The sequence below is a fragment of the Loxodonta africana genome, chromosome 8 (genome assembly GCF_030014295.1).
Source record: "Loxodonta africana isolate mLoxAfr1 chromosome 8, mLoxAfr1.hap2, whole genome shotgun sequence".
Lineage (NCBI taxonomy): Eukaryota > Metazoa > Chordata > Mammalia > Proboscidea > Elephantidae > Loxodonta > Loxodonta africana.
In genome coordinates, this window is record NC_087349.1 from 82,392,822 (window position 1) to 82,410,137 (window position 17,316).

General features: G+C 37.7%; 1 protein-coding gene across 3 annotated transcripts in view; it reads left to right on the forward strand.

The window, feature by feature from the left end:
• DNAH11 (dynein axonemal heavy chain 11) overlaps nucleotides 1-17,316 on the forward strand; it is a 361,390-nt gene that overhangs the window by 275,089 nt on the left and 68,985 nt on the right. For all 3 annotated transcript variants that reach the window (XM_064290057.1, XM_064290055.1, XM_064290056.1), the window contains 2 exons: nucleotides 8,577-8,812; nucleotides 10,463-10,585. In XM_064290057.1, the coding sequence (XP_064146127.1) occupies nucleotides 8,577-8,812; nucleotides 10,463-10,585 (359 nt within the window). The remainder of the gene's footprint in view (nucleotides 1-8,576; nucleotides 8,813-10,462; nucleotides 10,586-17,316) is intronic.

The window sequence follows — 17,316 nt, forward strand, 5'->3', positions numbered from 1 at the left end:
TATCCAACATGCTCATTGAACTCCACATAAGATAGATATTAAAAGAAAGTCACCAAGACATGTTACAATCAAACTTCCAAAACCAAAGATAAAGAATATTAAGAGCAGCTAGGGATAAACAAAAAGTCACTTACAAACGAGAGACAGTAAGAATAAGCTCGGACTACTCAGCAGAAACTATGCAGGCAAGAAGACAGTGGAATGACTTATATAAAGCATTGAAGAAAAAAACTTGCCAGCCAAGAATCATATATCCAGCAAAACTGTTTCTCAAATATGAAGGCGAAACTAAGACATTCGTAAAAACCAAACCAAAAATACAAGACATACTAAAGAGAGTTCTCTGGTTAGAAAATCATTAATACCAGATATCAAACCAAGACTAGAACACAGGACAGAGCAACCAGATGTCAACCCAAATACAGAAATTAAAAAAATAAGATTAAAAAAACCCTCAAACAAGAAGGACCTGGTGGTCGTGGCCCCCAGACCTTCTGTTGGCCCAGGACAGGAACCATTCCCGAAGCCAACTCTTCAGACATGGATTGGACTGGCCAATGGGTTGGAGAGGGATGCTGGTGAGGAGTGAGCTTCTTGGGTCAGGTGGACACTTGAGACTATGTTGGCATCTGCTGCCTGGAGGGAAGATAAGAGGGTGGAGGGCGTTAGAAGCTGGTGAGATGGACACGAAAAGAGAGAGTGGAGGAAGGGAGCGGGCTGTCTCATTAGGGGGAGAGTAATTGGGAGTGTGTAGCAAGGTGTATATGGGTTTTTGTGTGAGAGACTGACTTGATTTGTAAACTTTCACTTAAAGCACAATAAAAATTAAAGAACCCTCAAAACATGGTAACAGTGATGTCATTGTGTAAAAGACATTAAAACAGTAAAGAGGAACTAAGAAATGTAGTCATAGATCTTTTATATGGACAGGAAGACAAGGTGATATAAAGAAATAAAAGTTACGTTTAAACTTAGAAAAATAGGGGTAAATATTAAGGTAACCACAAAGAAGACTAACAATCTTACTCATCAAAATAAAATACAAGAAAAAAAAAGACTCAGCAGAAACAAAATCAACAACAAATAAGAGGAAAAGACAATATATAAACTACTCAGCACAAAAAATTAAGTGGGAAAAAGAAACTGACGACAACACACAAAAAAAGATATCAAAATGACAGCACTAAACTCATCCCTATCCATAATTACGCTGAATGTAAATTGACTAAATGCACCAATAAAGAGACAGAGAGTGGCAGAATGGATAAAAAAACGAAATCTGTCTATATGCTGCCTACAGGAGACACACATTAGAGACACAAACTAAAACTCAAAGGATGGAAAAAATACATCAAGCAAACAACAATCAAAAAAGAGCAGGAGTGGCAATATTAACTTCTGACCAAATAGACTTTTAAACCCACCACAAAGGATAAGGAAGGACACTATATAATGATTAAAGGGACAATATACCAGGAGGCTATAACCATATTAAATATTTATTTACCCAATGACAGGGCTGCAAGATATATACAACAAACTCTAACAGCATTGAAAAGTGAGATAGACAGCTCCACAATTATTAGGAGACTTCAACACACCACTTTCGGTGAAGGACTGAACATCCAGAAAGAAGCTCAATAAAGACAAAGAAGACCTAAACACCACAATCAACCAACTTGACCTCATAGGCATATACAGAACACCCCAACCAACAGCAGGCAAGTATACTTTCTTTTCTAGCGCACATGGAAAGTTCTCTACAATAGACCACATATTAGGTCATAAAGCAAGCTTTAGCAGAATCCAAAACGTTGAAATATTACAAAGCATCTTCTCTGACTGTAAAGGCCATATAAGTAGAAATCAATAACAGAAAAAGCAGGGAAAAGAAATCAAACACTTGGAAACTGAACAATACTCTGCTCAAAAACAACTGGGTTATAGAAGACATTAAGGATGGAATAAAGAAATTCATAGAATCCAATGAGAATGAAAACACTTCCTATCAAAACCTTTGGGACACAGTGAAAGCAGTGCTTAGAGGTCAATTTATATCAACGAATGCACACACACAAAAAGAAGAGCCAAAATCAAAGAGTTATCCCTACAACTTGAACAAATAGAAAGAGAGCAACAAAAGAAACCCTCAGGCACCAGAAGAAAGCAAATACTAAAAATTAGAGCAGAATTAAAAGAAATAGAGAAAAGAAAAATAATTGAAAGCGTTAACAAGACCAAAAGGTGGTTCTTTGAAAAAATTAACAAAATTGATAAACCATTGGCCAAACTGACAAAAGAAAAACAGGAGAGGAAGCAAATAACCCAAATAAGAAATGAGCTGGGCGATATTACAACAGACCCAACTAAAATTAAAAGAATCATATCAGATTACTATGAAAAATTGTACTACAACAAATTTGAAAACCTAGAAGAAATGGATGAATTTCTAGAAACACACTACCTACCTAAACTAACCCAAGCAGAGTTAGAACAACTAAATAAACACATAACAAAAGAAGAGATTGAAAAAGTAATTAAAAAACTGCCAACAAAAAAAAAGCCTGGCTCAGACAGCTTCACTGTAGAGTTCTACCAAACTTTCAGAGAAGAGTTAACACCACTACTACTAAAAGTACTTCAGAGTATAGAAAAGGATGGAATGTTCCCAAACTCATTCTATGAAGCCAGCATATCCCTGATACCAAAACCAGGTAAAGACACCAGAAAAAGAAAATTACAGACCTATATCCCTCATGAACTTAGATGTAAAAATCCTCAACAAAATTCTAGCCAATAGAATTCAACAACATATCAAAAAAAAAAATAATTCACCATGAGCAAGTGGGAGTCAAACCAGGTATGGAGAGATGGTTCAACATTAGAAAAACAATTAATGTAATCCATCATATAAAGAACCACATAATCTTATCAATTGATGCAGAAAAGGCATTTGACAAAGTTCAACACCGATTCACAAGAAAAACTTTCAGCAAAATAGGAGTAGAAGAAAAATTCCTCAACATAATAAAGGACATTTATACAAAGCCAACAGCCAACATCATTCTAAATGGAGAGTCCGAAAATATTCCTCTTGAAATCAGGAACCGGACAAGGATGCCCTTTATCACCACTCTTATTCAACACTGTGCTGGAAGTCCTAGCCAGAGCAATTAGGCTAGATAAAGAAATAAAGGGCATCCAGATTGGCAAGGAAGAAGTAAAAGTATTTGTATTTGCAGATGACATGATCTTATACACAGAAAACCCTAAAGAATCCTCAAGAAAACTACTGAAAGTAATAGAAGAGTTCAGCAGATTATCAGGATACAAGATAAATATACAAAAATCAGTTGGATTCCTCTACACCAACAAAAAAGAACATCCAAGAGGAAATCACCGAATCAATGCCATTTACAGTAGCCTCCAAGAAGATAAAATACTTAGGAATAAATCTTACCAGAGACATAAAAGGCCTATATAAAGAAAACTACAAGACACTACTGCAGGAAACCAAAAGAGACCTACGTAAGTGCAAAAACATACCTTGCTCATGGATCGGAAGTCTTAACATTGTAAAAATGTCTATTCTACCAAAAGCGATCTATAGATGCAATGCAATTCTGATCCAAATTCCAATGACATTTTTTAATGAGTTGGAGAAACAAATCACCAACTCCATATGGAAGGGAAAGAGGCCCCGGATAAGTAAAGCATTACTGAAAAAGAAGAACAAAGTGGGAGATCTCACTCTACCTGATTTTAGAACCTGTTATACCGCCACAGTAGTCAAAACAGCCTGGTAACTTGTGCAACAGATACATAGACTAATGGAACAGAATTGAGAATCCAGACATAAATCCATCCATATATGAGCAGCTAATATTTGACAAAGGCTCAAAGTCAGTTAAGTGGGGAAAAGCCAGTCTCTTTAACAAATGGTGCTGGCATAACTGGGTATCTATCTGCATAAAAGTGAAACAAGACCCATACCTCACACCATGCACAAAAACGAACTCAAAATGGATCAAAGACCTAAATGTGAAATCTAAAATGATAAAGATCATGCAATAAAAAATAGGGACAACACTAGGAGCCCTAATACATGGCATAAACAGTATACAAAACATTACTAACAATGCAGAAGAGAAACTAGATAACTGGGAGCTCCTAAAAATCAAACACTTATGCTCATCCAAAGACTTCACCAAAAGAGTAAAAAGATTACCTACAGATCGGGAAAAAGTTTTTAGCTATGACATTTCAGATCAATGTCTGCTCTCTAAAATCTACGTGATACTACAAAAACTCAACAACAAAAAGACAAATAACCCAATTAAAAAATGGGCCAAGGATTTGAACAGGAGGCACTTGACTGATGAAGACATTTACGTAGCTAACAGATACATGAGGAAATTCTCACGATCATTAGCCATTAGAGAAATGCAAATCAAAAGTACAATGAGATTCCATCTCACTCCAACAAGGCTGGCATTAATCCAAAAAACACAAAGTAATAAATGTTGGAAAGTTTCAGAGACTGGAACACTTTTTTTTTTTTTTTTTAGATCTTATACATATATATATATATTTTAACTTTTATTGAGCTTCAAGTAAACGTTTACAAATCAAGTCAGACTGTCACATATAAGTTTATATACACCTTACTCCATACTCCCACTTGCTCTCCCCCTAACAAGTCAGCCCTTCCGAGACTGGAACACTTTTATACTGCTGGTGGAAATGTAAAATGGTACAACTACTTTGGAAATAGATTTGGCACTTCCATAAAAAGCTGGAAATAGAACTACCATACAATCTAGCAATCCCACTGCTTAGAACATATCCTAGAAAAATAAGAGCCTTAGCATGAACAGATATATGCACACCCATGTTCATTGCAGCACTGTTTACAATAGCAAAAAGATGGAAGCAGCCATGGTGCCCATCAATGGATGAATGGATAAATAAATTATGGTATATTCACACAATGGAATACTACACATCAATAAAGAACAGTGATGAATCTGTGAAACATTTCATAACATGGAGGAATCTGGAAGGCACACTGAGTGAAATCAGTCAGTTGCAAAAGGACAAATATATGAGACCACTATTATAAGAACTCAAGAAATAGTTTAAACAGAGAAGAAAACATTCTTTGATGGTTATGAGGGTGGGGAGGGTTGAGGAAGAGGGGTAGACAAGAACTATTTTAGGTGAAGGGAAAGACGACACACAATACAGGAGAGATCAGTACAACTGGATTAAACCAAAAGCAAAGAAGTTTCCTGAATAAATGGAACCCTTCAAAGGCCAGCATAGCAGGGGCTGGGGTTTGGGGGCCATGGTTTCAGGGACATCTAAGTCAATTGGCGTAATAAAATCTATTAAGAAAACATTCTGCATCCCACTTTGGAGAGTGGCGTCTAGGGTCTTAAATGCTAGCAGGCGGCCATCTAAGATGCATCAATTGGCCTCAACCTTCTTGAATCAAAGGAGAATGAAGAACACCAAAGACACAAGGTAATCATGAGCCCAAGAGACAGAAAGGGCCACATACACCAGAGACTCCATCAGCCTGAGACCAGAAGATCTAGATGGTGCCCGGCTACAACGGATGACTGCCCTGACAGGGAACACAACAGAGAACCCCTGAGGAAGCAGGAGAGCAGTGGGTCGCAGACCTCAAATTCTCATAAAAAGACCAGAAGGACCCCAGAGGTCATGGTCCCCAGACCTTCTGTTAATCCAAGACAGGAACCATTCCCGAAGCCAACTCTTCAGCCAGGGATTGGACTGGACTATGGGATAGAAAATGATACTGGTGAGGCGTGAGCTTGGATCAGGTAGACACATGAGACTTTGTGGGCAGCTCCTGTCTGGAGGGTAGAGGAGACAGCAGGGGGTTCAGAGGCTGGCCAAATGGAAACAAAAATAGAGTGGAGAGAAGGATTGTGCTGTCTCATTAGGGGGAGAACAGCTAGGAGTACATAGCAAGGTGTATATAAATTTTTGTATGAGAGACTGACTTGATTTGTAAACTTTCACTTGAAGCACAATAAAAATTTTTTTTAAAAAAGATCATATATTTGTTCTTTTGTAATAGATTTATTTCGCTCAGCATAATGTTCTCCAGGTTTATCCATGTTGTGAGATGATTCAAGAACTCATTTTTCTTTAAGACTGCACAGTAGTCCATTATATGTATGTACCACATTTTGTTTATCCATTCATCAGTTGACAGGTGTGCATTTGTATGGTCATGCCTCTTCTATTAGATTTCTAGGATGTATATCTAAAAGTGAGATCATAAGGTAGGTCTATTTCTAGTGTTTTGAGGAAGCACCATACTGTTGTCCATGGTGATTATACCCTTTTACAATCCCACCAGCAGTGAATAAGTGTTCCAGTCTCCCTACATTCTTGCCAGAATTTGTTTCCTTTTTTTTTTCCTCTATCAGTACCATTTTAGCAGGGGTGAGATAATAGCTCCTTGCTGTTTAGATTTGCATCTCTCCAATGATCACAAGTATCTTTTCATGTATTTGTTGGCCACTTGAATGTCCTCTTTGGTGAAGTGCCTGTTCATGTCCTCTGCCCATTTTTTAATTGGTCTGTCTTTCTTTTTGTTACTGAGTTGAAGTTTTCTATGTATTTTAGAGACTATACTCTTATCAGATATCATTTCTGAAGATTTTTTCTCAGTCTGTAGGTTGTTTTTTTAATCATTTGATCAAGTCTTTTGATGAGCATAAGTCTTTAATTTTTATGAGGTCCCAGTTAATCTAATTTGTCTTCTGCTGTTCGTGTATTTGTAGTTGTGTTTGATAATCTACTTTTTTTAATTAGGCCCTATAGTTTTACCCCTCTGTTTTCTTCCAAGAGCTTTATAGTTTTAGCTTTAACATTTAGGTCCTTGATCCATTTTGACTTAGTTTTTTCGTATGGTGTGAATATCCAATTTGCCAGCACCATTTGTTGAAGAGACTGTTTCTTCTCCATTGAATGGATTTTGACCCCTTGTTGAAAATCAGTTGTCCATCAGTGGATGGATTTACCATATTTTTTGCAAATAATACGCTCCATCTATGTTTCTTTGCCAATTGTGCCTTCCCTCCACAAGGTGTTTTTGAAAGTACCACTATGCTAATTTTGTTTACAGCAACATGTAAAAAAAAAAAGGCATAGCAGTGGTTACAAAAATACCTCACAGAGGGAGGCCACTGTTGGCAAACAAATATAGAAGGTGCTCATTACTTAAGTAAAAATGCAGTATTTCTGGAGTCTCAATTATATTTCATTGGTCTGTCTATCTTTTAATTGTAGAACCAGTACCAGGCTGTTTTAATTACTGTGGCTGTATAATATGTTTTGAGATCAGGGAGTGTGAGATCTCCTACTTTGTTGTTCTTCAAGATTGTTTGGGCTATTTGAGGCCTTTTTCCTTTCCATTTAAAGCTCATGTTTAGTTTTTACATTTTAATAAAGAATGCTGTTGGAATTACATTGTATCTATAGACTACTTTGGGTAGTGTTGACATTTTCACAATATTAAGTCTTCCAGTACATGAGCATGGAGTGTCCTTCCATTCATATAGGTCTCTTTTAGTCTCTTATAGCAGTGTTTAATAATTTTCATTGTATAAGTTCTTTATATCCCTGGTTAGGTTTATTCCTAAGTATTTTATTTTTTAGGGACTATTGTTAAATGGGGGGCCCTGCTGGCAGGGGTTAAGCATTTGGCTGCTAAGCAAACAGTCAGCAGTTCAGATCCACCAGCCGCTTCATGGAAACCCTAGGGAGCAGTTCTACTCTGTCTTATAGGGTCTCTATGAGTCCAAGTCGACTTGACGGCAACGGGTTTGGATTTTTTTTTTCTTTTTTAATTATTGTATTGTTTTCTTGATTTCCTTTTCAGATTTCTCATTGTTCGTATAAAGAAGCCCAACTGATTTTTGTTCTCCCTCTCTTTTAAAGGAGACAACTCATCACTTTGCAATGCTACTTTCTACAGTCACAGTATAGGCAAATCTCTCAATCTAAGTTCCTTGGCACAACTTGCAAGCTGATGGAGTTCACAAGGACTGAATACATTTTGTTGACCCATCCCAGGAAGACAAGTCATTTCCTTGTAGTGTTGACCTGTAGTAAAATATGAAATGCCTGAGCAGGATATCGCGTTTTGGCATTGCTTATGTGGCCTGATTATTCATAAGCAAATGTAGTTGTTATCCTGCCACTTCCTGGTGGCTAAATTCCACTCTTACTTTACTGAAATAACTGTATGTATGTATAGGACAAAGACCCTTTTAGCTGAAGCCAAGTAGAAGCAGTTAATGAACCAGATGTTGAGTACCACATTGACAGAATCCTGAGAAATATAGGCCTTAACAGGTTGAATCTTATTTGATGATGAGAATTTTATTTTGCTTCTAAGAGTCCATAGAGAATTTACTTTTGTTCCCCTGGAGTCACTTCCTGCCAGTTTTGGTCTCTTATTTTCTTGTCTGTTGTGGTAAGTCTCCCTCCTCTGCAACACTGTCAGTTTATTGCATTCAACTCTAATTTAAAAGGTTCCCATTCCAATAACTGAAGGCTTGGACTTGATTGCCATGTTGACGGATGATGCTACAATTGCCGGCTGGAATAACGAAGGACTGCCCAGTGACAGGATGTCAACCGAAAACGCCACTATCCTAACACACTGTGAGCGCTGGCCCCTGATGATAGATCCCCAGCAACAGGGAATTAAATGGATCAAGAATAAGTATGGAGCCAACCTTAAAGTCACACATCCGGGCCAGAAAGGGTATGTGAAATCTGAAGGACTGGCTTTCTGTTTATCTGCTTTAAAGTGGATCTAATTTTTATAGAGACTTGGCATTTGTTAGACCTCTCTGCCACTTGGAAATATTACAATATGGTGCTACTTGTTTATCTGTAAGGTCCCTGGGTGGTGCAAGCAATTTACGCTTAACTATTAACCTAAACATTTGGTGGTTCAAACCTACCAGCAGCACCGTGGAAGAAAGGCCTGGTGATCTGCTTCTGTAAAGATTAAAAAAAAAAAAAAAGCTGTAAAGATTACAGCCAAGAAAATCCTATGGAACAGTTCTGCTCTGTAACACATGGGGTCGCTATGAATCTGGATTGACTTAGTGGCAACATGTTTGGTTTTTGTTTTGTTTGTTCATATAAATAATCTCCTATATAATATCTCTGTTGAAAAAACATTTATGCTGGGTGATGTCTAGTTAAATAAAGAAGAAAGTATCTTGATGTTCAGAACAAACACTATACCTGAAAAGTAAAATATGTGAATTTCCTAAGGCCAGGAAGGGACAGATGATCTATTAGATGCCTCATTTAGAGTGTTTGGTGTATGGTAGCACAAGAATAGTCAGCTGCACCAATAGGCTCAATGATGTTTACAGACATATTCCTAAATATATTTTTGCCCACAGCAAGCTCTTACCATGGTGACAAATCACAACATTGGATTTCTGAAGATAATTTAATCTTTTAGTCAAGTTTCACATGTCAGTTTTGAAAACTGATTCTATTCTGAGATTTTCTGTCACTGGGTCCTCATGACATTACTGTCTGATAAATGGAAAGCCATCTTATATGTAGTTGGTGTTCAGGTAACAATGAATAAATTATTTTAGACCTATTGATATTTTAATTGGCCCTTTTTCGTCTTTTCATATGTAAACTAAAATAAGGAATTTCTGCAGTTATATAGATATAGTCCTTGTTTATCTGAATGCTTGGAGAAAAAAAATTACGGGTAAGGAGAGACTTTATTGAAGAATGGGAATGAAATAAAATGATAGTTCATCACTTTACATGACTAAACCTACAAGTTGAAAATGACATTTGATGAAACCACAGGCATTTAATATAATTTGAATTTTTAAATGAAAAGTAAATGATCCATTAAAAAAATTAAACTTATGACAGTTGGGTCAATTACATTTATTTCCACCATGATTATTATAAAAAATAACCAATTTACAGATGGATTTATTAGTTTGACTATTGAATTTTGCTTGGAAAATATGACTAAAATTTATCTCAAAGTCTGATCTTCAATGTCGATGTAATCCAGTTGTAGAAGAATATGACTTTATAAAATGCCTTCTTTCAGTGACTATGTCCCACTTAAAATAAACCAAAAAGAAAACCAAACCCATTGCCATCAAGTCGATTTCAACTCATAGCGACCTTATAGGACAGAGTAGAACTGCCCCTACAGAGTTTCCAAGGAGCGCACCTAGTGGATTCGAATTGGCGACCTTTTGGTTAGCAGCTGTAGCACTTAACCACTGTGCCACCAGTGTTTCCCCACTTAAAATAGCTACATTAAATTAAATATAATTTAATCATATAAATAACTTTGAACATCGTTCCGGTACTTACTTACATTTTATTATCTCAATTCTAACTGAATTTTAAGGTTTTTGAATGCCATTGAAACGGCTTTGGCCTTTGGAGATGTCATCTTAATTGAAAACCTTGATGAAACGGTAGATCCCGTCCTCGATCCACTGCTTGGCAGGAACACAATTAAAAAAGGAAAGTAAGTTTTCTTGAATTTTTAACATTTGTTTTGTGCTGAATTTTAGTTTGATTATCAGCCTCTGTATCTTTTTTTTTTTTTTTTTAATCTTAGACTCATAAGATATACACAATCTATTGGGCTCTTCTTGGTGATAGCTCTGAGCTTTCATTCCCTGGCACCTGTGCTTCGAAACAAAGCAACCTCAGCATGATCCAGACTTTTAGACTATTTGTTGGGTGGATTTAGATTCGTTTTACTCAGTTTCTGACTTACAGACCCAAAAATGCATCGTCACAAATGTACTGAGAATAGTTTCCCCTTTATAAGCCAGTATTTCCCTAACTTCAGTAATTTGGAAAACATTTTTAGCATTTTTGCCTTACCTGTATATCAGTTGTACTATTATTTGATTGATATTTTTTAAATCGATTTTAAATGTACTAATTATTTTTTTTCAACTCATCTGGGGTAATAGCCTCCACAAAATAATGGGTTTACTGTACACGTTCTACTTTTTTCTAAAGTACTTTAAAAATAGCCATTCAAATAAAGAGCTTATTAAACCCCCCCAAAAAACCCACTGCCATCCAGTCTGTTCTGACTCGTAGCAACCCTGTAGGACAGAGTAGAACTGCCCCCTAGGGTTTTCAAGGAGTGGCTGGTGGATTCAAACTGCTAACCTTTTGGTTAGCAGCCTAAGCTCTTAACCACTACGCCACCAGGGCTCCTATATGTATATAGGGCTCCCAATTAGTGGGCCCCTAATATCATCCCCATACCACCAGTGGGGAACTACCAAAAACTGGGAAACGCCCCCAGGTAAAATACACATGACTTTCCAAATGGCTGCCCTCCTCCTGGGGTACCACACTTTCCAGAACATTCTCCCAGGGCATCTACAAGGAGCCAGTAAGTCCAGTGGCATCACTAGGGTTGGTGTCACCTCCCCATGAACCTCCTCCCATACCAGACCATACAGAATGCTTAGTAATGTTTTTTGTACTGTTAATCATAAATCATAATTCTTGTGCATCACTCCTTCTTTTCCTTTAATTACTACTTCATTCTCAAAAAAGCTATTGATATAGGTTCACAAATACTAATTACCAGAATATTGTAGCTAAAACACCAGAAAACTTGACAAACTCAGCGACTCTAAAAACACCGGCAGCAAAGAATGTGCCAACCAAACCACATGATTTGAAGCATCATTGTAATTGGGTAATAATGACAGCTCTGACAGGAGCGCATTAGAAGGTTCAAAAAGTAAATTATCACAGAGTGTTAGTCTTGTAAGTATATTGATACATGCAAGCTGGGCTTGAGAAAAATGTTTTTGTTGTTATAACTACAGGGATATTTTTATAGACAGTCATTTTGGGGTCACCCCCTCTGACAGTGTCACCCAGTGTAGTCCACACCCTCCACACACTCTTAGTGACGCCGCTAACTATGTCAGTTTTCTACAAATGTGTGAATGGTCAGGCATGTAGTTAAGTCTCTAACCAAACCTGAGTGGGCTGAAGGGGGAAACGGCATTCCAGAAGTTCTTTGTCTCTCTTCACTCAAAAAAACCAACATCCTCTAGAGTCATTATTTCACTGGATTTCCTTCTCTTTTTTTACTGTTTTTCTTCACAGAAATATAATTCTAGCACTTCCCCAACCCCTACTTCTTCCTTGAACACCCACTCTCTGCTTCAAAGGTGTGTATCTCCTTTTGTATCACTAGATGTTCCATGTCAGTTGTAAGTGGAAATAGGCCTACTTAAGGGTGACTCCCTCCTATTTTAAATAGTCTCTAATTTATTCAAAAAAAAAAATTTTTTTTTTTTTTAGTATAGTGTTTATCATACACCTCACCAAGTAAATCCATTTAGAGTGACTGACAACTTATAATTGTTTAATAAACTGAAATTTACCCAGACACACATTTAGAATATTCTAATAAGCCATTTGAAAAACTGTTACTCTGAACATAAATATAATTGTAGCTGTGTCTGATGTGTTAAAAATATAGTGTATAATTTCGAAAGCCTCTAAAGTGAAATCCTTGTTATTAAGGTTCTAAGTCAATTATGAGAACCTAAATTTTTTTTCAGTGAAATATGTATCCTCTGATCTTTAACTTGGACTTTCAGTAACACAGTTTAGGTGTAAGAAATTAAATGACTCTCTATTATATTGTTTTGGATTTGTGAAAAGCTGAAATTTCCATAAACTGGTGATTTTGAGTCATGATTTTTTCCTCAGTGTTGATGTAGCTAAGCATCAGTGAGCATTCCAGAAGACTTTTATTTTAGAAACTGAAATTATTTTGCATAGAGCATCAAGTCTTTATCATATCAGGTCAGAATGATTTATTCAAAATTAATAATGTTCACTGAATATCTACTCTCTGTTATGCTTTATAGAACTGATCATATCACTCCAGTATTTTTTAAAAGGCAAGAGAATTGAAAATGAGCTGTAAGAACATAACAAATGGTGTTTATTTCCTGCAGTTATTACCAATCCTGAAACCTAAATGCTTGTGTGTGGGGACAACCACTTGTATGAGGATGAATTTTAGATCGGTATTTCCAAGTTTTGCTACATGCCTCTCCCGTTCACATGTTTTTAGAGCATCTTAACCCAGAGAATGTGTGAGCTAGTGGAGTCCGTAAAAACTCCCCTGTCAGTCATTGAACAAACCTTCACTGAGTATTGCAATATGCCAGACACTATGCTAGAGGCTGGGGATTCAGAATGCAACAAGGTTGTCAAGTCACCTATGGGTAGGTTCGAACTGCCAACTTTTTGGTTAATAGCTGAACACTCAACCATTTGCACCACCCAGATACTCGGCATTAAGGTACAGACCCTGCCTTTAAGGAGTCTGTTTTTCCTCGGGGGAAGCTAGACCTAGAAGCAGTAAATGCAATGCAGTGCCACCTTGTGATGATAGATGTATACATGGCAGGGAGCATTCCATGGTAGACTGGATAAGGCTTTATTGAAAAAAAAAAAGAACTATATTCAATTTACATTTACAGTTAGTGTAAATCTTGAAAGATGAATAGACATTTGTCAGCTAAACAATTGGAGGAGGACAATCTTAGACAGACGGAACTCATACCAAAGACAAAAAGACATGAACCAGCCCAGTAGGTTTAGGGAACTGGAATAGAATCCAGATGGGTGAAGAGTTGTGAATTGGGGAGAAAGGGCAGAGAGTGCGGACTGGAGAGAAAAGACTGCCAAGGTGGGCAGGGCCCAGAGCCTGGATGTCATTGGGTATCCATGGCCGACAGGTTAGCCTTTTTCCTAGAGGTCAATAATTCTTATTTTTTCCTCAAAACACTGAAGAGGCTTATTGCTGCCAGTCACAGTAGTTGACAACAGTAATGGTTTTGGCCAAAGGTGTGCCATTCTGAAGTAATGAATCTAGAGTCTCCGTCTTTTCACTTGAGAATCACGAACATGAGGCAGTGGGGGTGCTAGTGAAGACTCAAGCATTCTGGAAGTAATGGGAACAGATTTATGTTTCTGAAAAGTCATACTGTTGGCAGTTTCAAGCAGTGGTTGAAGGGGTATGGATCTGGAGCCAAAGTCCCGTTTCCAAACAATTGCAATAACACAGGTAGGTGATGACGTGAGCCTAAACTAAAGCAGCGGCAGTACAGATAGAGAGGAGAGGACAAATAGAAGAACTGTCAAGTTCAGGTCATCAGTGCATGCCGTTAATTGGATATCGTTATTAGAGAAAAGGAAGACACCAAGGATGATCCCAAGTTTTCTGCCACCAGAATTTGATTAAACGATGGTGCCATTTATAGAGAGATGTGATATAGGAAGAGGAGTAAATGTAGTGAAACAGGTAATTATTTATTAGACACTCAGATTGAGGTGCTTCTGTAACACTCATTCCCGAAAGGTCAATCTAAAAAGCAGTTCCCGTGTGAGTATGGAGCTTGTAAGAGAGATCTTGTTTGAACATGCACATTGGGGAACATCTACATAGAGAGATAGTTAAGCCATCCCGGGGAATGTGATTGTTTAGGGAGACTATACAGTCAGAAGGTCAGAGAAGATCCTCACTTCACAGATGAGAGATGGGGACTGAAAGGGCTCAGATAATGTCTTTTTAGATGCCCTGTGACTGTGTGAAAGGAGCCCTGGTGGTACAGTGATTAAGTGCTCGACTGCTAGCCAAACAGTTGGGGGTTCAAAACCCACAGGCAGCTACTCTTTGGGAGAAAGATGTTGCCTTCTGCTTCTGTAAAGATTACAACCCTATGGGGCAGTTCTGCTGTGTCTTATAGGGTTTCTATGAGTCGGAATCAACTCGACAACAGATTTGGTTTTTTTTTTTTTTTTGTATGACTATATGAAGTTTGGAGCCCTGGTGGTACAGTGGTTAAGAACTTGGCTGCTAACCAAACGGTCAGCAGTTGGAATCCACCAGCTGCTCCTTGAAAACCATATGCAGGCAGTTCTACTTTATCCTATAGGGTTGCTATGAGTTGGAATTGACTCGATGGTAACGAGTATATGAAGTTTAATATGTAGAAACCTAGTTTTTTAACCAACTTTTCCAAATAACTGTCATTGATATATGATAATGAGAGCCCTGGTGGTGCAGTGGTTAAGAGCTCGGCTGCTAACCAAAAGGTCGACAGTTGAGATCTACCAGCTGCTCCTTGGAAACCCTCTGGGGCAGTTCTACTCTGTCCTACAGGATCTCTATGAGTCGGAACCAACTCGACAGCACCTACCAACAATAACATCCTTCTTCTAGCAGAGCTGTTATGAATGCTACTTTTCCAATCTACTCTTCCTACTGTAAGTCTTTCATTCTGTTTTTTCCCAAACCATGTTTATTTTCCCATCGATGTTTTGGAATCTACGCTTTCATTGTTATACTTTCCAATCTAGTTCAGCCCTTCATTTCTTTATACTTACCAAAGTAATAATTGTGCATCCTTTCTCTGTTCATTTCTCTCCAACCCAAAGAGTGACAAAAATAATCTTTTTCCAACATCGTTTATAATTATCTGTTATCATAATTATAACTCACCTGCTCAAGAACCCATAGAGATTTCTCAGTTGCCTATTATATTGAATTGAAGTTCTCCAGTGAAACCCACAGATGCTTGTTACTTCTGCACTTCCTTTTACCAACCCCTTTTTCTCTTTACTTCTTCATACAGATAACCCCCTCCTATGCTGTGCCGTTTAACTTACCTTTTCTTTCCACGAACCCAAAATTCACTTCATTTAAAAAAAAAAAAAAAAAAGCCGTTATTTAATCCAGGAAATTTTCCATAATTAATGCCTCCCATACATAGAAATTCTTTGCTGGGTCATTTTGCTTTTATTTGTGTCCCATACAACCAGTAAGCAACATCATGATAAACAGAGAACAGATTGAAGTTGTCAAGGATTTCATTTTACCTGGATCTACATGGAAGCAGCAGTCAAGAAATCAAAAGACACATTGCAATGGGCACATCTGCTGCAAAAGACCTCTTTAAAGTGTTAAAAAGCAAAGACGTCACTTTGAGGTCTAAGGTGCTGTACCTGACCCAAGCCATGGTGTTTTCAGTTGCCTCACATGCATGCGAAAGCTGGACAATGAATAAGGAAGACTGAAGAAGAATTGATGCCTTTGAGTTGTGGTGGTTGGCAAAGAATATTGAACATACCATGAACTTCCAAAAGAGTGGACAAATCTGTCTTGGAAAAAGTACAGCCAGAATGCTCCTTAGAAGCAAGGATGGTGAGACAATGTCTCACATTCTTTGGACATGTTATCAGGAGGGACCAGTCTCTAGAGAAGGACATCATGCTTGGTAAAGTGGAGGGTCAGCAAAAAAGAGGAAGACCTTCAACAAGACGGATTGACACAGTGGCTCCAGAAATGGACTCAAGCATAACAACGATCATGAGGATGACACAAGACCAGGCAGTGTTTCATTTTGTTGTATATACGGTCGCTATGCGTCAGAACCAACTCGACGACGCCTAAAAACAACAACTATGCTAAACTCTTTTTTTTTTTATTCTTTTATGTCCTTAATTAGATTCCAAGTTTCTTAAGGATAGAAATCATATACTGTGTGCCTTTAAAGAGATGGTTAACCAAAATAAAAACAAAATAACAAAAGCATAGACTTTTATTTCTGGCACTATAGCAGATTAGAAACCCTGGTGGCATAGTGGTTAAGTGCTACGGCTGCTAACCAAAGGGTTGGCAGTTTGAATCCGCCAGGTGCTCCTTGGAAACTCTATGGGGCAGTTCTACTCTGTCCGATAGGGTCGCTATCAGTTGGAATCGACTCGACGGCACTGGGTTTGGTTTTGGTTTTTATAGCAGGTTCCATATGCAAATATTAAGAAACAACTAAATATGAGGTTCTTCAGAATTTATACTCTGGAGTGGAATAGTTGAGTTGTAGAGTATGTGCACAGTCAGTTTTAAAAGACAATGCCAAATTTTTTTCCAAAGTGTTTGTACAAATTTACATGCTCACCTGTAATGTATAAGCAAGGTAGAGTCAGTCTTTCAGCTAACTGAATTAGGGACTTTGACTCTTCTGCTATTTTTATAATACAAAAGATTCTTGTCTTTAATACTATCAGCCACCTCTTCCTATGAGGAACTATTTCCACCTCCTAACCCTGGTGGCACAGTGGTTAAGAGCTCAGCTGCTAACCACAAGATTGGCAGTTCAAATCCACCAGCCGCTCCTTAGAAACCGTATGGGC